This window comes from Anser brachyrhynchus, assembly GCF_964034855.1.
Source record: "Anser brachyrhynchus genome assembly, chromosome: 1".
Lineage (NCBI taxonomy): Eukaryota > Metazoa > Chordata > Aves > Anseriformes > Anatidae > Anser > Anser brachyrhynchus.
In genome coordinates this window covers 148039336-148051345 of record NC_137694.1, presented here as the reverse complement: position 1 = coordinate 148051345, position 12010 = coordinate 148039336, and the positions used below count along the sequence as shown (strand labels likewise).

Genomic DNA, 12010 nt, shown 5'->3' with positions numbered 1-12010 from the left:
CTTTTTTTTCCTTATGCCATTATGTGCATGTGTGTACGTATGGGTTTTACCCATAAGCCCATATACTCATATGTTCAGTCATTCCCATGCGGTGTGTGCTCAAATATGTATCAGTAGTGCTCTGCCCTCATGCTTCATGCAAATACTTACCACTTACAGAACATTTCCCAGATACGTAGTATTCATGGAATCTCTCTCCCTTTCATTCCCAATCTGAGGTGTAATGGGAATCCAGCTGCAAGATTCAGCATATTGTCTTTGTTATTCCTTGTCTGTTTCCTGAATTAAGAGCTTCTGAAAGGCAGAGTTTTTTTTCCTTTTCTGTTTTTTTCCCCCTCTCCTTAGCATATTCAGGAGGAAACTGTCATCACAGAATATGTCTATAGTTAAGAGTGAGTGGGAGTTGTACTGAGCAGCGGCCTTTTCCATAGCTTCCATTGCCATAGTATGTGCTTGCAGTCAAAAGGGGAGCTTTTCTCCTGTATATATGCTCATGGTCTTTCTACGCAGAGTCACCAGTGTGCATAGCTTCAACTCTAGAAGCTATGAACTGAGAAGCAGCTAAGAAATGGTTCTCAGCCTTTATATCTGCATGTAAAAGGCAATCTGTGACACAAGGTCATCACCCTTGTTCAGATCCATTTGCTGGAGATGGACTGATTTGTCTTCATTTTCTTCCAATAAGCAGTCCTTCAAGGAACAACATCAGAAACACAAAAAAAATGGAGGAGAGAAAAGCTGACCTCACAAGTCTAGAAGGTTATGTCACCACAGTAGCACCAAAGTACCCCGAGAAAAGCAAAGGTGAGTTTACACGTATGTATTGTGATCTTTAGCTGTGAAGAGCATGCTCGCGCTGCAGGTGCACAGGCAGATCCACCAGCACAGTAGCCATGGTAATAGAGGCAAAAGCAACGTTATACCTGAAGGAGCAGGACTTTGCTGCCGGTAGCCCTAAGGTAGCCCACCCACAAAGTGCTGCACAAGCAGCGTGAACATGCCAGTCCAATCTGCCCTTACCCGGGGGTTTTTTGTGTTCCTCTGTGTGCTGTGGACAGGCCCAAAGCCTCCCTAGTGAAGGAGAGACAAAAGGAGGTGGGAGGATCTATGGGTTATTTAGACTGTAGTAGATCTCTTAGAGTTGCCTGGCTCCTTAGTTGTCTTCTGGATAAATTCCTTGGCTTTACCTGTTCTGAAGAGTATTCTCTTGAACGTTGCTTTACATAACTGAGATTATTTACTGAACTAGTGGTACTACAAACCCCTGTACAAGTAAGAACAACGTGCCCCTTGGGTTCTTTTGTTGTACTTGGACTTTCAGTTTTGCCTTTCTCATCCTGAAGTGCTAGTTCCCTGGCAGGGCTGTGAATGATTTTTTGCCTTGACCTTTTCTTGGCCTTCTCCCCTTTCTTTCTGTGTGTCTCTTTTCCTTTGTAGATGACACTAGCTCTACCTCTGAATGCTCTGTACTGTCAAAAAAGCGCTTTACGCTGCAGGGCTTTACTAACCTCAAAAGTCAGAAAGGTAATTAAAAATAATAATAATAAAAAAGAAAAAGCTAGATTGTTTTGTATTTAAGGTTGTAACTGGAACATCACTTTGTGTGTAGTGTAAGAGGTCCATGTATACTTTTTCAATGTATGTATTAGCTTGTTCAGGCTAGGTTTCTGCATCACAGACCATGACAGGGAGATTTTTTTGAGAGACACCCTCTCCACTGTGGGAGAGGGAGATGCAGCCTGGAAAAATGGAGAGCTGTTGGACATGTGAGGGAAGGAGTGCAGTTTCCAATGCTTCTGGTCTCACTACTGGAGCCTAAGAAGGAGTTTATAGTGCCCTCTTCCTGTAGAAAACCTAGAGGCAGTTACCTTCAGATCAAATGCCTGGCCTGCTTCTAGCTTCAGTGGATCTGCCCCAAATGTACCTGTACTTGGCAAGAAGGAATCAAGGTTTTGCTAGAGTATTTCTGTTAACTTCCCTTCTGAACAGAACTCCTAAAGCATGACTACAGCAGAATGTGTTTTGCTAGATACAAAAGGCTACAAAAGTAAAGAAGAACTTCTTTATGCTTCCAGAAATGGTCTTTATTCTTTTTTTTTTCTAAAACATAGGGCTCTGAGATATTTCTTGCTTCCTCCTGCCAAGTAATTGCACTGGTACATTCACTTCTTGCTTTGAACAGCTATCTTTGAACAGTCTGAATTGCACTAAGATGATGCCACGTGTTCAAGAGCATGCCTTTTTTTTTTTTCCAAGCATCTCCTTAGAATGCCTTTTCAAAACTTGATTACCTTTGAGTTCTTTCTGGAGAGGTTCTAGGGTTGTGTATCTGGTACCAATGAGGTGAGCACTAATATCCCATGCTTGCCTTGACAGAAACTCCATCTCCTACTGCTAAAAGCCAGACATTGCCAATGATCCTTCTTACAGGACCAGGTATTGCTGTAGAACTAGATTTATTTTAAAATGATTGTTTATTTGGTAATGTTTGTCTAAAATTGAAATTAATTCTATTCATTTGATGTCTAGTTCGTTTTGAAAAGTTTACGTATACTTTCATCTATAACCAGAAAATAAATTTGTCAAATCATCTTAAACTGTACATGACTAATTACCTTCTCCTGCTATAATTAACCAATGACAGCTAAAACTAGAGCGATCACAAAAATCCATTCGTTTTCCAGTATAAACTCAAAGGTATTTAGCATGCAATCCACCAATTCTCTTTTTTCCAGTTCTTCAATATCTCTCTTCTGTGTTTTTTGCCTATTCATCCTCCTGCAGCTTCTCCTACCAGTCCTGACAAAAAACCTAAACGGCATGAAGTAGTGAGTGATCCAACTCCTTTTGGTTTAAGAGGTAGAGTGTTACCGCATCTTGTACTCCCCAAATACCCACCCATCCCTGGTGTTCCATCAGAGCACTGGGGATTACCTGTATGATGATGACGTGTGCAGCAGTATTGGTATCTGCTGTGTTTTTCCAAAGGGGTCCAGCAGCTTCTGTATACATTGGTTTTGATAGCACAACTTGTCAAAGTTTTACCTTGGCCTCAAGTAAAGTAGCGTATGGCTAACTTTGTTTTTTAGGACGAGGTGGTGGGAAAGTGATCTTCTGCTGAAGAAACAACCAGGAGCTGGGTGTTAATGGAACTACAATGGCATCCAGTTGCTATGAGATGCATGGATTTCCAGTTAGCATCCTTTTCCCACTGTGCTCCTTGTAGAGAGGTTTTAACTTCTAAAAAAAAAAGGGGGGGGGGGGGGGGGGAAAGAGCAGGGGGAAGGAAAGTCATGTACTCTAATTAGAGTGGGGATCATCACTGTCCTGTGGAATGTACATTGTCTTACTCCATTTTCAGTTTGCATTTATTAGTCAGTCTTGTTGAATCTCTTTTTGGTTGACAGTAGGCAATTTTCACTACCCTGTTAACCTACGATGCTTTAACCGACCCCCTAGTAGCAGTTTGCCTCCTGTCCTCCCAACCCACAGCGAAGCAATGAATAAAATATTTCTGTTAAATGACCCATTTCTGACTAGCAAGGCTGTTGGCAAAGGCTTAAGTACAAGTCCCTGAGATTCATTAACTGGAGTCCAAGGAAAACAGTCCTTCTCTTCCTGGCTCTCTTTTCATGTGACCATCTATCTCTTTTAGAAAATATAATCCTAAAGATTAAGCTATTTCAAGCCCTCCCACTGTCCCCTTCTCCAGGTTTCCGCAGCCTTTGTGTTTGTCTCACCTGTGGAAATGATGCTGGTTCTGCTGCTGTGCTGGAGAAACTCTGTGCAATGCCACTGACCCTGTCTGAGCAGCAGGCAATGTAATCCTAGGCCAGACTTGTGCAGAAACTCCACAAGTGTGGATATGGGAATTACAGTGTTAATTTTCTGCACGTGAGATCCGCGAGTACCGCGGAAACTCCTGAATCATTGCTAATTTACATTAAAACTTTTGAGTCCTCTGGACACGCTTCTGAATTGCTGTCCTGTCCAGCAGCCTCTCACTTTAAGAAACAACGAAAACCAAGTAAACAAATTTAAAACATCTGATAACTCCCTCCTTCTGTCTTGCACCTTCTGATCTCTTTTTTGACAGACGCTTTTTCTCCTTCTCCAACTCAGAGGGATAAATGTGTGGTGAGCTCAGCCATTTCAGGATGAAGCTGCACCAGATGATGGTCACAGCTTCTCAGTGCACAACACACTGCCCCCACTTGTTTCCTTTCATGATTGCAACCCTCCTACTTGAACCCCAGTGAGCCCAAGGAAAACGAAGTAGTGACAGAATCATATCTTGCAGATTGATCCTGTCTTTGTAGAGAAACCTGCGGGCCTGTTTCTGAAGAGAAGCAATTTATGAATTCTGAGTTTTCCTGGCACCGTCGAATCTAAGCTTGCTCATTTCTGCATCGTCTTTTCTTAGGTCTCTGCCATTTCCTTGCATGCTCTGCCTTTATAGGGAGCTCTGATGTAGTCACATCATGCAGAATACACATGTACACATCAAAATAGCATGCATAAACTCAGAGCTTTTGGTTAGTTATGTGACCATAGTGACTACTTTTCTCCACAGATGATAGGCTTGTTAGAGTGCCAGCTTGTATGAGGAATAGGCGTACTGCTGCTATGGCAGGATCAGGCAGGTCTGCTCCTACCTCCGTTAGCACAATATGTGAAAAGAAAGGCAAGGGAGCTGCTACCCAAAATGTTCCAGATGAGCAGACCAGCGAATGTGATGCTGTGGGAAGAGCAATTACAATGATGTCACTTTCTTTTTCTTTTGTGCAACTTTTTGGTTCTGTTTCTAATGAGAGCTTGGAACAATTAGAAGAAACCAAGTTTTCTTCTGTTGCATTGTCCTTAACTTGGAAATAACCCACAGGCTTTTAGCTGTGTCCCATGGGCCTACTAGATGTGTGCTTCCAGTGAAATTTGCATGGAATACAGCAGGAATTTATTACTCAGTTTCTTCACAGATTTCATTCTTAACCCTGGACAGGGCCAAATGGGTCAGTACTTCTAACCTCGTGCAGGTCATCCAGCAGTGCAGGCGAGGTAAAAGACCCGCTTGGTTTGGTGTGCTCTGAGTGTGATGTCTTAGATTGCTTTGGTTTTACTCTGACAATGCTCCTGGTTGTGGTTTTCTTTTTTTTCTTAATGCACTGGCGTGACCAGCCAGGCAGCAAATGTAACCTACCTCAGCAGCAGTGAAGAGCCAAAATGCTGATGCTTACTCAGTTTAACTGATAATTACCTAGAAGTTGGGATGTTTGTTTTTCCTTTGTCTTTCATTGAGTTTTGTATTGTTACAATTTGGCTTGAACCAAAATGTTACTTGGAACTGTTTATTTGTCCTTGTTATTTTGACTTTTTCATTGTAAGCTCAGCACATGCACTAGCAGTTGCTGGCCTCAGTGAAAAGCATCCTGCTAGTAAAGCTTACTGTAGTTTTATTTGGAAAAGGATATTGTGCTCTCTGGATATGGTCCAGCCTTATAAATAAATGAAATGCTTCACACAGAGAGAAAAAGGAACACTTGGCAATAAGTGACAGGCAGGAGGTTGTTCTTGCGGTATTTGGTGCAATGACTTAACACAAAGATAATTTGGTGTGATTAAGTACCCTTGTGTCAGCCTGGATACCCTTAAATAATAAGCTGCATCATCAGATAAAGTATGAGGTGCCTGTAGCTCCTGTTGAATTTTTAGACAGCTGTTAATTGCTCAGTATTTTGAATGAGACAATGTCCATCCATCCCTCGTTCCAACAAGCTGGTTGCTTTGGGTGACAACCATGTGTGTCTATCCTCTTCCCATAAAGTGCACATTCCCATCCTCTACCCTCTCCCAAAAGAAAGTATCTACACATTGTTCAACTTCGTGTAAGGCAGAAATAGGTTCTTTTTAAGTTGGGAATTTGCTTTCTTTCCATCTACATAAATACAAACGGCCAAATTCACTGCTGTGCGTTGCCACAAATCCGCTTTGATGGAAATGGGCCACCTTTTGCTAGCTTTGAATTTCACTTTGTGGCTGTAATAACTTCCCTGTCTAAAGTTTTCCTCCTTTTGTGCTGATCACTTAAGTGGCTTTCGGGGGAAGAACATTCCTCCCAGTCAGTGGCACGCTGTTGCAAAGTTAACTGTTGGCTGTTTGTCCACAAAGGCTGGGCTAAAACGTCTCATTCTCTTGATGCATCTGAAGAAAATGATGGTTGGTCTAGTGCTGAAGATCCACTGAATTCATCGGATGCAGAGGAAGAAGGAGGAGGAGGAGCGGGAAACGAAATGAAGCTGGTAACCAGAAATGCTTTCCTGTTGGGCTAAGCAAACGCTACTGTTGAGTGACAGTGTGTAGGAATGCTTTTGAAGCTTGCTGGAGACAGAAAGTATCTGCCTTGAAATCCTCAGCTGGGTAAAACTCCTGAGGCAATGAAAAATATACTGTTTTCTTAAATCAGACTTTCGTTTGTACCTGGGGAAGGTGTACCTGCAGACCAGCAAGACTGCGAATGCTTATGCTGTAGTACAGAAGTCAAGCCATGACATGCTCAGCTACTGTGTCACATACATCGTGTCACTAGTTCCCAGTTTTTTGTGATTTGTTTTTTTGTTTTCCCTTGGGATTTTTTTTTGTAGAGATTTGAATTGTAGTAATGGAAACATTTCACAGAATGCTTTTCAGGGGGTGAGAATTCATACACTGAATTTGCATGGAATTAAACGGCAAAGTTATACTGCCTCTCAGTATGCATATTTACACTGTCTTCAACATGTATGTGCATGAGAAAGAAGGGAAGAGTGCTTTAATTTTCATAACAAAAGCTGCAACACACTTTAAAGTACTTGAGAAGTAATTTGTTTGTGTTTTTCCATGTGTGCATTTAGACTCCTGGTAAATACACAGTTGTGACTGATTATGAAAGAGGAATTTCTGAAGAATTTACAGTGAAAAGTGGAGATCTAGTTCAACTGATTCGTGAAGGGGAGGATGGACTTTGGTACGCAGATCTGTGTTTGGAAACTCTTATACGTGGAACTGCGTTTAGAAGGCAAATGTTTAGGGCAAGACGTTCAAAAGCGGTAAATGAAGCAATCTGACTATTTTTTCTTTTTATAGGTATGTAAAGAACCTGAGCACTGGTAGAGAAGGTTGGATCCCAGCAAGCAATCTGCTGATGCTCATAGGCAATTCAAAATCAGCTCAATCTTTAAGCAGCTCTGGTAAGCTATAATAAATGTGATGATTGTCTATCTGAAGATTTCTGTTATGAAAGAAACTTGTGAAAAACAACCATATTGTATTTTCTTGTGTTTTTCTTTTCCTCTCCTTTCCCTTTCCCAGAATCAGGCACTGCCTCCAGCACTCTGAGCACATCATCAAGTTGCAGTGATAGCTGCAATGCCAGCAGCACCAGCTTCTCGGACATTAAGGGCTAAGATCGAATTTTCACCCCACCTCCATGGAAGGTAAACTGGAGTTTGCCATCTTGTGTGGAATTTTTGGACATTGGACTCAAATGAAGGACCACCTGTTCTGTGTTGCTGGCTTTGAGTATTTTGTCTGGTGATTTTCAGAGATTCTCACAGAAGATCACAATGAAAAGTGCATGGAATGTGAAGCTGTAAAGAAAAACTAAGTGATTTGAAATAGGGTATCGTAGAGGCTTCTGCTCTGAATTTTGGAGCCGCAGAGGTGCTAGCATAAAACACATTTTTCCCATTGATATACAATCAGGTTTCTGCAGAACTGTACTTTTCGTAACATACAGAATCTGAAAGTGAGCAAACAAAATGTGTTCAGTGCTAAATCCTTATTGTAAACTAATAACATAGTAGTCACTGTACAGGATAGGTGTGCCAAAAATAAATCAGATTTTAAATTTTCTCTCCCCCAAAATACCCTTTCTCCATGGATGTACCTCATTCAGTGCAGTGAAGGGCACTTTTACAGGAATGAGGAAGTAAGTTTGGTCCAGCCATTTCTCTTCTCTTGGGTCTTTAGGATACTCTTCTGTGCCCTAGAGATTGGGATGCAGAGATGACTAATTCTCTGACCACATCATCAAAAGAAAATACTATTTTATCCTTTCCAACCTTTTGATAACACATGCAATGAAATAGCTTTTCTGAGACATTTTGGCCTCACAACCAAACTCTTTACCAATTTCACTGTTTACGTAGCCTTGGCAATTTAGTACTTTCTCCCTCCTTATGCGGGTGCACAATGACACACAAACATTCTTATTCACTAGATGGTTTCTTATTAAACTATAATTGCACAGTTACCTTCAGTTCTAATTAGCACGCAGTTATAGGCAAAGGAAACTATTGTGGCTTCCCTACGGATCTAGAGCCTTTCTCCAGAAAAGCTTAAGAGGTCAAGAAGCCACACATTTTTAGTCAATGAAGTATGTTGTAGATTTATTCAAAGAGACAAAAATGACATAATTTTTCGGTCAGGGGGAGCACAGGGAGGAAAAAAAAATCTTCATTAGAGTCAGATTTGTCCTGTAGTCAAATATTTTATTTTTTTTTTAAAGGAAGGATAATGCTAAACTTGCTATTTTTCAAGGCATGATGTAAGCCACTGTTATAAATTTTTACCTTGTGAGATGTTCTTTGCACTTCGTCCTTATAAACAGTACAAAATTGTATGCATGGATGGAATAATGTATTGATTCCTTTACATATTTATAATGTTTTTACTTGTATGAAAATAGGCTTTTACCCAATTTGTATGTAATATTAGTTAAAAATACCATGGTCATTAAGAGAGCATAATTTTTCAGAAGCACTAAGCAAACCAAATTATGTCAATGGGAATTGCTGTTAATTATCCAACCCTCTGATGGCTGAGCCCTGAAGTCTATCTTTATGCCAGAAATTTAGACTTCAGAGGCTGTAGCTTGGGAAACTTAAAGGAGAAATACTCGAAAGAATGATCTTGGTCCTCAGTTCCAAAAGCAACCTTTCCCCAGACAAAATCAAAAAGGTAGCTGACTGTGGTCAGTACAAATTGAAACGTGTGTGTATATATATACACACCCACACATTTATGCAGAGACATATGTGCGTGTGTGTGTATATATATGTGCGTGTAGATATGTATATGTGTAGATATAATGTATCAATGTAAAGGATGTATTTATAGTCTTCATGCTGCTGAATGTGTCACTTTACAATTCATCAATACTTAGGTTTCTTGCAATACTGCAATATAAAGGCGGGTCAGGGTTTTACTTCAGGCGTCTTTTCCAACACAGAAATCCTCTGATCTTTTTTTAATTATCCCACGTAATACTGTGCAGACCAGGAATATTTAGTCTGGTATTTAACAGTGAAATGGCGGCATGAGATTCAGCTTATCTTCATCTGTGTAAGTTATTTTGTACATTCTGTAACATAATTTACTTATATATTGCTGTCATTGCTAGGATAAGACTGTCCTTTCATTTCTCACTGCGGCCTCATTTGTGTTATTTCAATGGTTTCCTCCACATCATTGCACTTTAATACAACCCATTTCACCGTTTCCTTTTTTTTTTTTTACTGCTGTTGTGATTTAGAGGTTCAAAGTCAGAGGTCTCTATTGTAATTATGAAAATTTGAATAAATTTCAGCACTTCTTGCTGAATGCCTTTATATAGACATGCTCTGTGTTTTATTTTTGTCTCATGGTCTTAAAAGCTGCTTATGGGTATCATATAAAAACAGACTGGATTTTGAACAGAAAAGCAGGTTTGTCTAGCTGTAACAAGCCTCAAATGTGCGGTACTTGGCAGGTCTGTCTCCAAATCTTTTGCCTGCTCATTCTGGACCATCTCAGAAACACCATTTTATCCTGGAGGTCCTGCCACACTTATTTGGAACTGGGGAATTAAAGGATGTCAGGAGGTTGAGGATTAAAAAATGACAACCGTTACCAGCTTGATTTTCCCCCCACACCCTCCTCCCATTTTTGAAAGGAGTCATATCATGGCTGGATTCTCCCTAAACTAGCTGCGTATCCTGTTGTTCCTCTCCTCCTGCACACACCCTCCTCTTGATCGTGTGGATTTAGTGGAACATATTGGAGGTCTGTGTCTGGCCATGGCCCCAGCTGGGCGAGAAACAAGAAACCAAATTCACCCTTGCAGCATATGAAGAGGATTATGTTTGTACATTCATGGATTAATGGCTTTAAGGACCATTATGCCGTGGTAAGAGGTGAATTTCACCCTGAACTGGAGTGATTTGGGATGAGTTGGTGGCTGTGTTCAGTTACACTATCCAGCCAAGTTATCACTGGGATCTGATTGCTTTCATTTACTTTTATCAGTGTAACAGCCATGTCTGTAGCCAAGCAGGAAGTCTAGCATTCCTGAGCACAACCACATTACAGTTGTTACTGTGACCAGATTTACCTTTGTGGAAAGTAGAGTTTTCTATATAAAAAGCCTAGGAAGTAGAGATTTCTTTTTAATTCTAATGATGATTATTTCCTATTACAAACACTATAGGCTCATCCTGGATTTCTTATATCCTAAATAACCAGCTCAAAGTTGGAGCACAGTCTTTCCTAGATGGAGAACCAGCTGTCTAGCTGGAATTCAAAACCCTTTTTCTGTTCTGCACAGATGTCAGTGAGCAAAATGGAGGACTTTGTCATCTTTAGAGAACCGATGGAAATTAATTATGGTCTAAATTTCCACTCTACTTCTGTATCATCTGGTGACTATTATGAACTGCCGTGTACAGTTCTGAGTATCCACACAAGTCACCAGAATTAGCAGTCTCAGTGGGTTAGAGTGGGTGAATGCCAGATCAACCTGGTACGAGGGAGCTACCCCAATCCAAACCCTTAATTTAGGATGCAGTTATAGAACTGTCCCTTAAGAGTTAAACTGTGTCTAGATACAGCATGATCAAAATAAGATGCTTAGATAGTGAAATAGCTTATCTGAGCTTTTGTTTGAAAGGCGGTAAATAGGTAATGTAGGTAATGTTTAAGCAACGATGGCCACAATTAGCAATAGCTACTGTTTATCTTCAGTAACAGCTACTAAAATAACGGTGAGATCTTTGGGGAGACTTCAGAGCCCCCTTACCTGGCTCGTGCTCAGGGGTCTTTGTCTTCTATGCTTCTGCCCGCCCTTTCCCAGGCAGTTTTTGGCTGGATCAGCTCCCAGAACTGACAAACCTTTCCTCTCCATGAGCAGAGGTGCCTGTGCTCACTCCTGTAGCTGTGCCAGGTCCCCATCAGGGACAGCCCCAAATGACAGCGGGGCAGGGGTAGGGAGTGCATGAGGCAAAGACATTCTGGGGGGGGGGGTTCTGCTGAGCATAAGGCGTCACAGTTGTTTGAGCACCCCTTCCCCTCCTCGCCTGCCCACGCTCTGTTGCACAGGGTTAGCTCTAAATACCTTGTCATGTATAAATAAGCACGCTCCCCAGTACTGATGGGCTCCAAAGAGTATTCACAGCGAAGCCTCCTCACCCAAAGCTTGTCTTTTCTTAGAAAATTTGAGGGTAGTGTTATGCATAGACAAGTCCTTGACTAAAAAAGGAGCGTGACGTACATAAAACACAGGCTCTGAGACAAACTGGCAGCATTTCCTCATCCAACCTAGATGAGGTTGGATGAAGATGAGGCCCCTCAGCTTTTCAGCACAAGAGGCCAAGTCATGGCCCGGGCAAAGGAAACCCATGAGGAGCTCTCCCAACTGCTCTGTACATGGCTCTGAGCCCTGTGGCGACAGGCCAAAATGCCCCGTGACATTAAGTCCCTGTAGAGGCCTATATGACACTACTAGACCTATATGCAAGAAGAAATGATGTGCTAAAGTATGCTTGTAGGTGTAGTTGCATCTCTCCTGAGGACCATCGCGACCGCTGCTGCCTGTACCAGCTGCAGCCTAAAGATGGTGGTAGAAAATCAAGGATCGAGGCTTGCATTTCTGTTCTGAGAGATTTTGACTAAGGTCAGCCCCTTCGGTGCTGAAATATTCTCCTTGAAAAACCAGTTGAAA

At 41.4% G+C, this 12010-nt stretch overlaps 1 protein-coding gene across 21 annotated transcripts in view; it reads left to right on the top strand.

Annotated features, from left to right (window-relative positions):
* The window catches only part of MCF2L (MCF.2 cell line derived transforming sequence like), a 161170-nt gene extending 151526 nt beyond the window's left edge, over window positions 1–9644 (top strand). For 9 of the 21 annotated variants that reach the window (XM_080577106.1, XM_080577095.1, XM_080577113.1 and 6 more), the window contains 8 exons: window positions 686–804; window positions 1438–1524; window positions 2377–2436; window positions 2785–2859; window positions 6166–6296; window positions 6888–7000; window positions 7120–7223; window positions 7345–9644. In XM_080577106.1, coding sequence (XP_080433232.1) covers window positions 686–804; window positions 1438–1524; window positions 2377–2436; window positions 2785–2859; window positions 6166–6296; window positions 6888–7000; window positions 7120–7223; window positions 7345–7439 — 784 coding nt within the window. In that variant the 3' untranslated portion in view covers window positions 7440–9644. The remainder of the gene's footprint in view (window positions 1–685; window positions 805–1437; window positions 1525–2376; window positions 2437–2784; window positions 2860–6165; window positions 6297–6887; window positions 7001–7119; window positions 7224–7344) is intronic. The other 12 variants (XM_080577111.1, XM_080577108.1, XM_080577102.1 and 9 more) reach the window with 7 other exon arrangements.
* Window positions 9645–12010: the final 2366 nt, after the last annotated feature.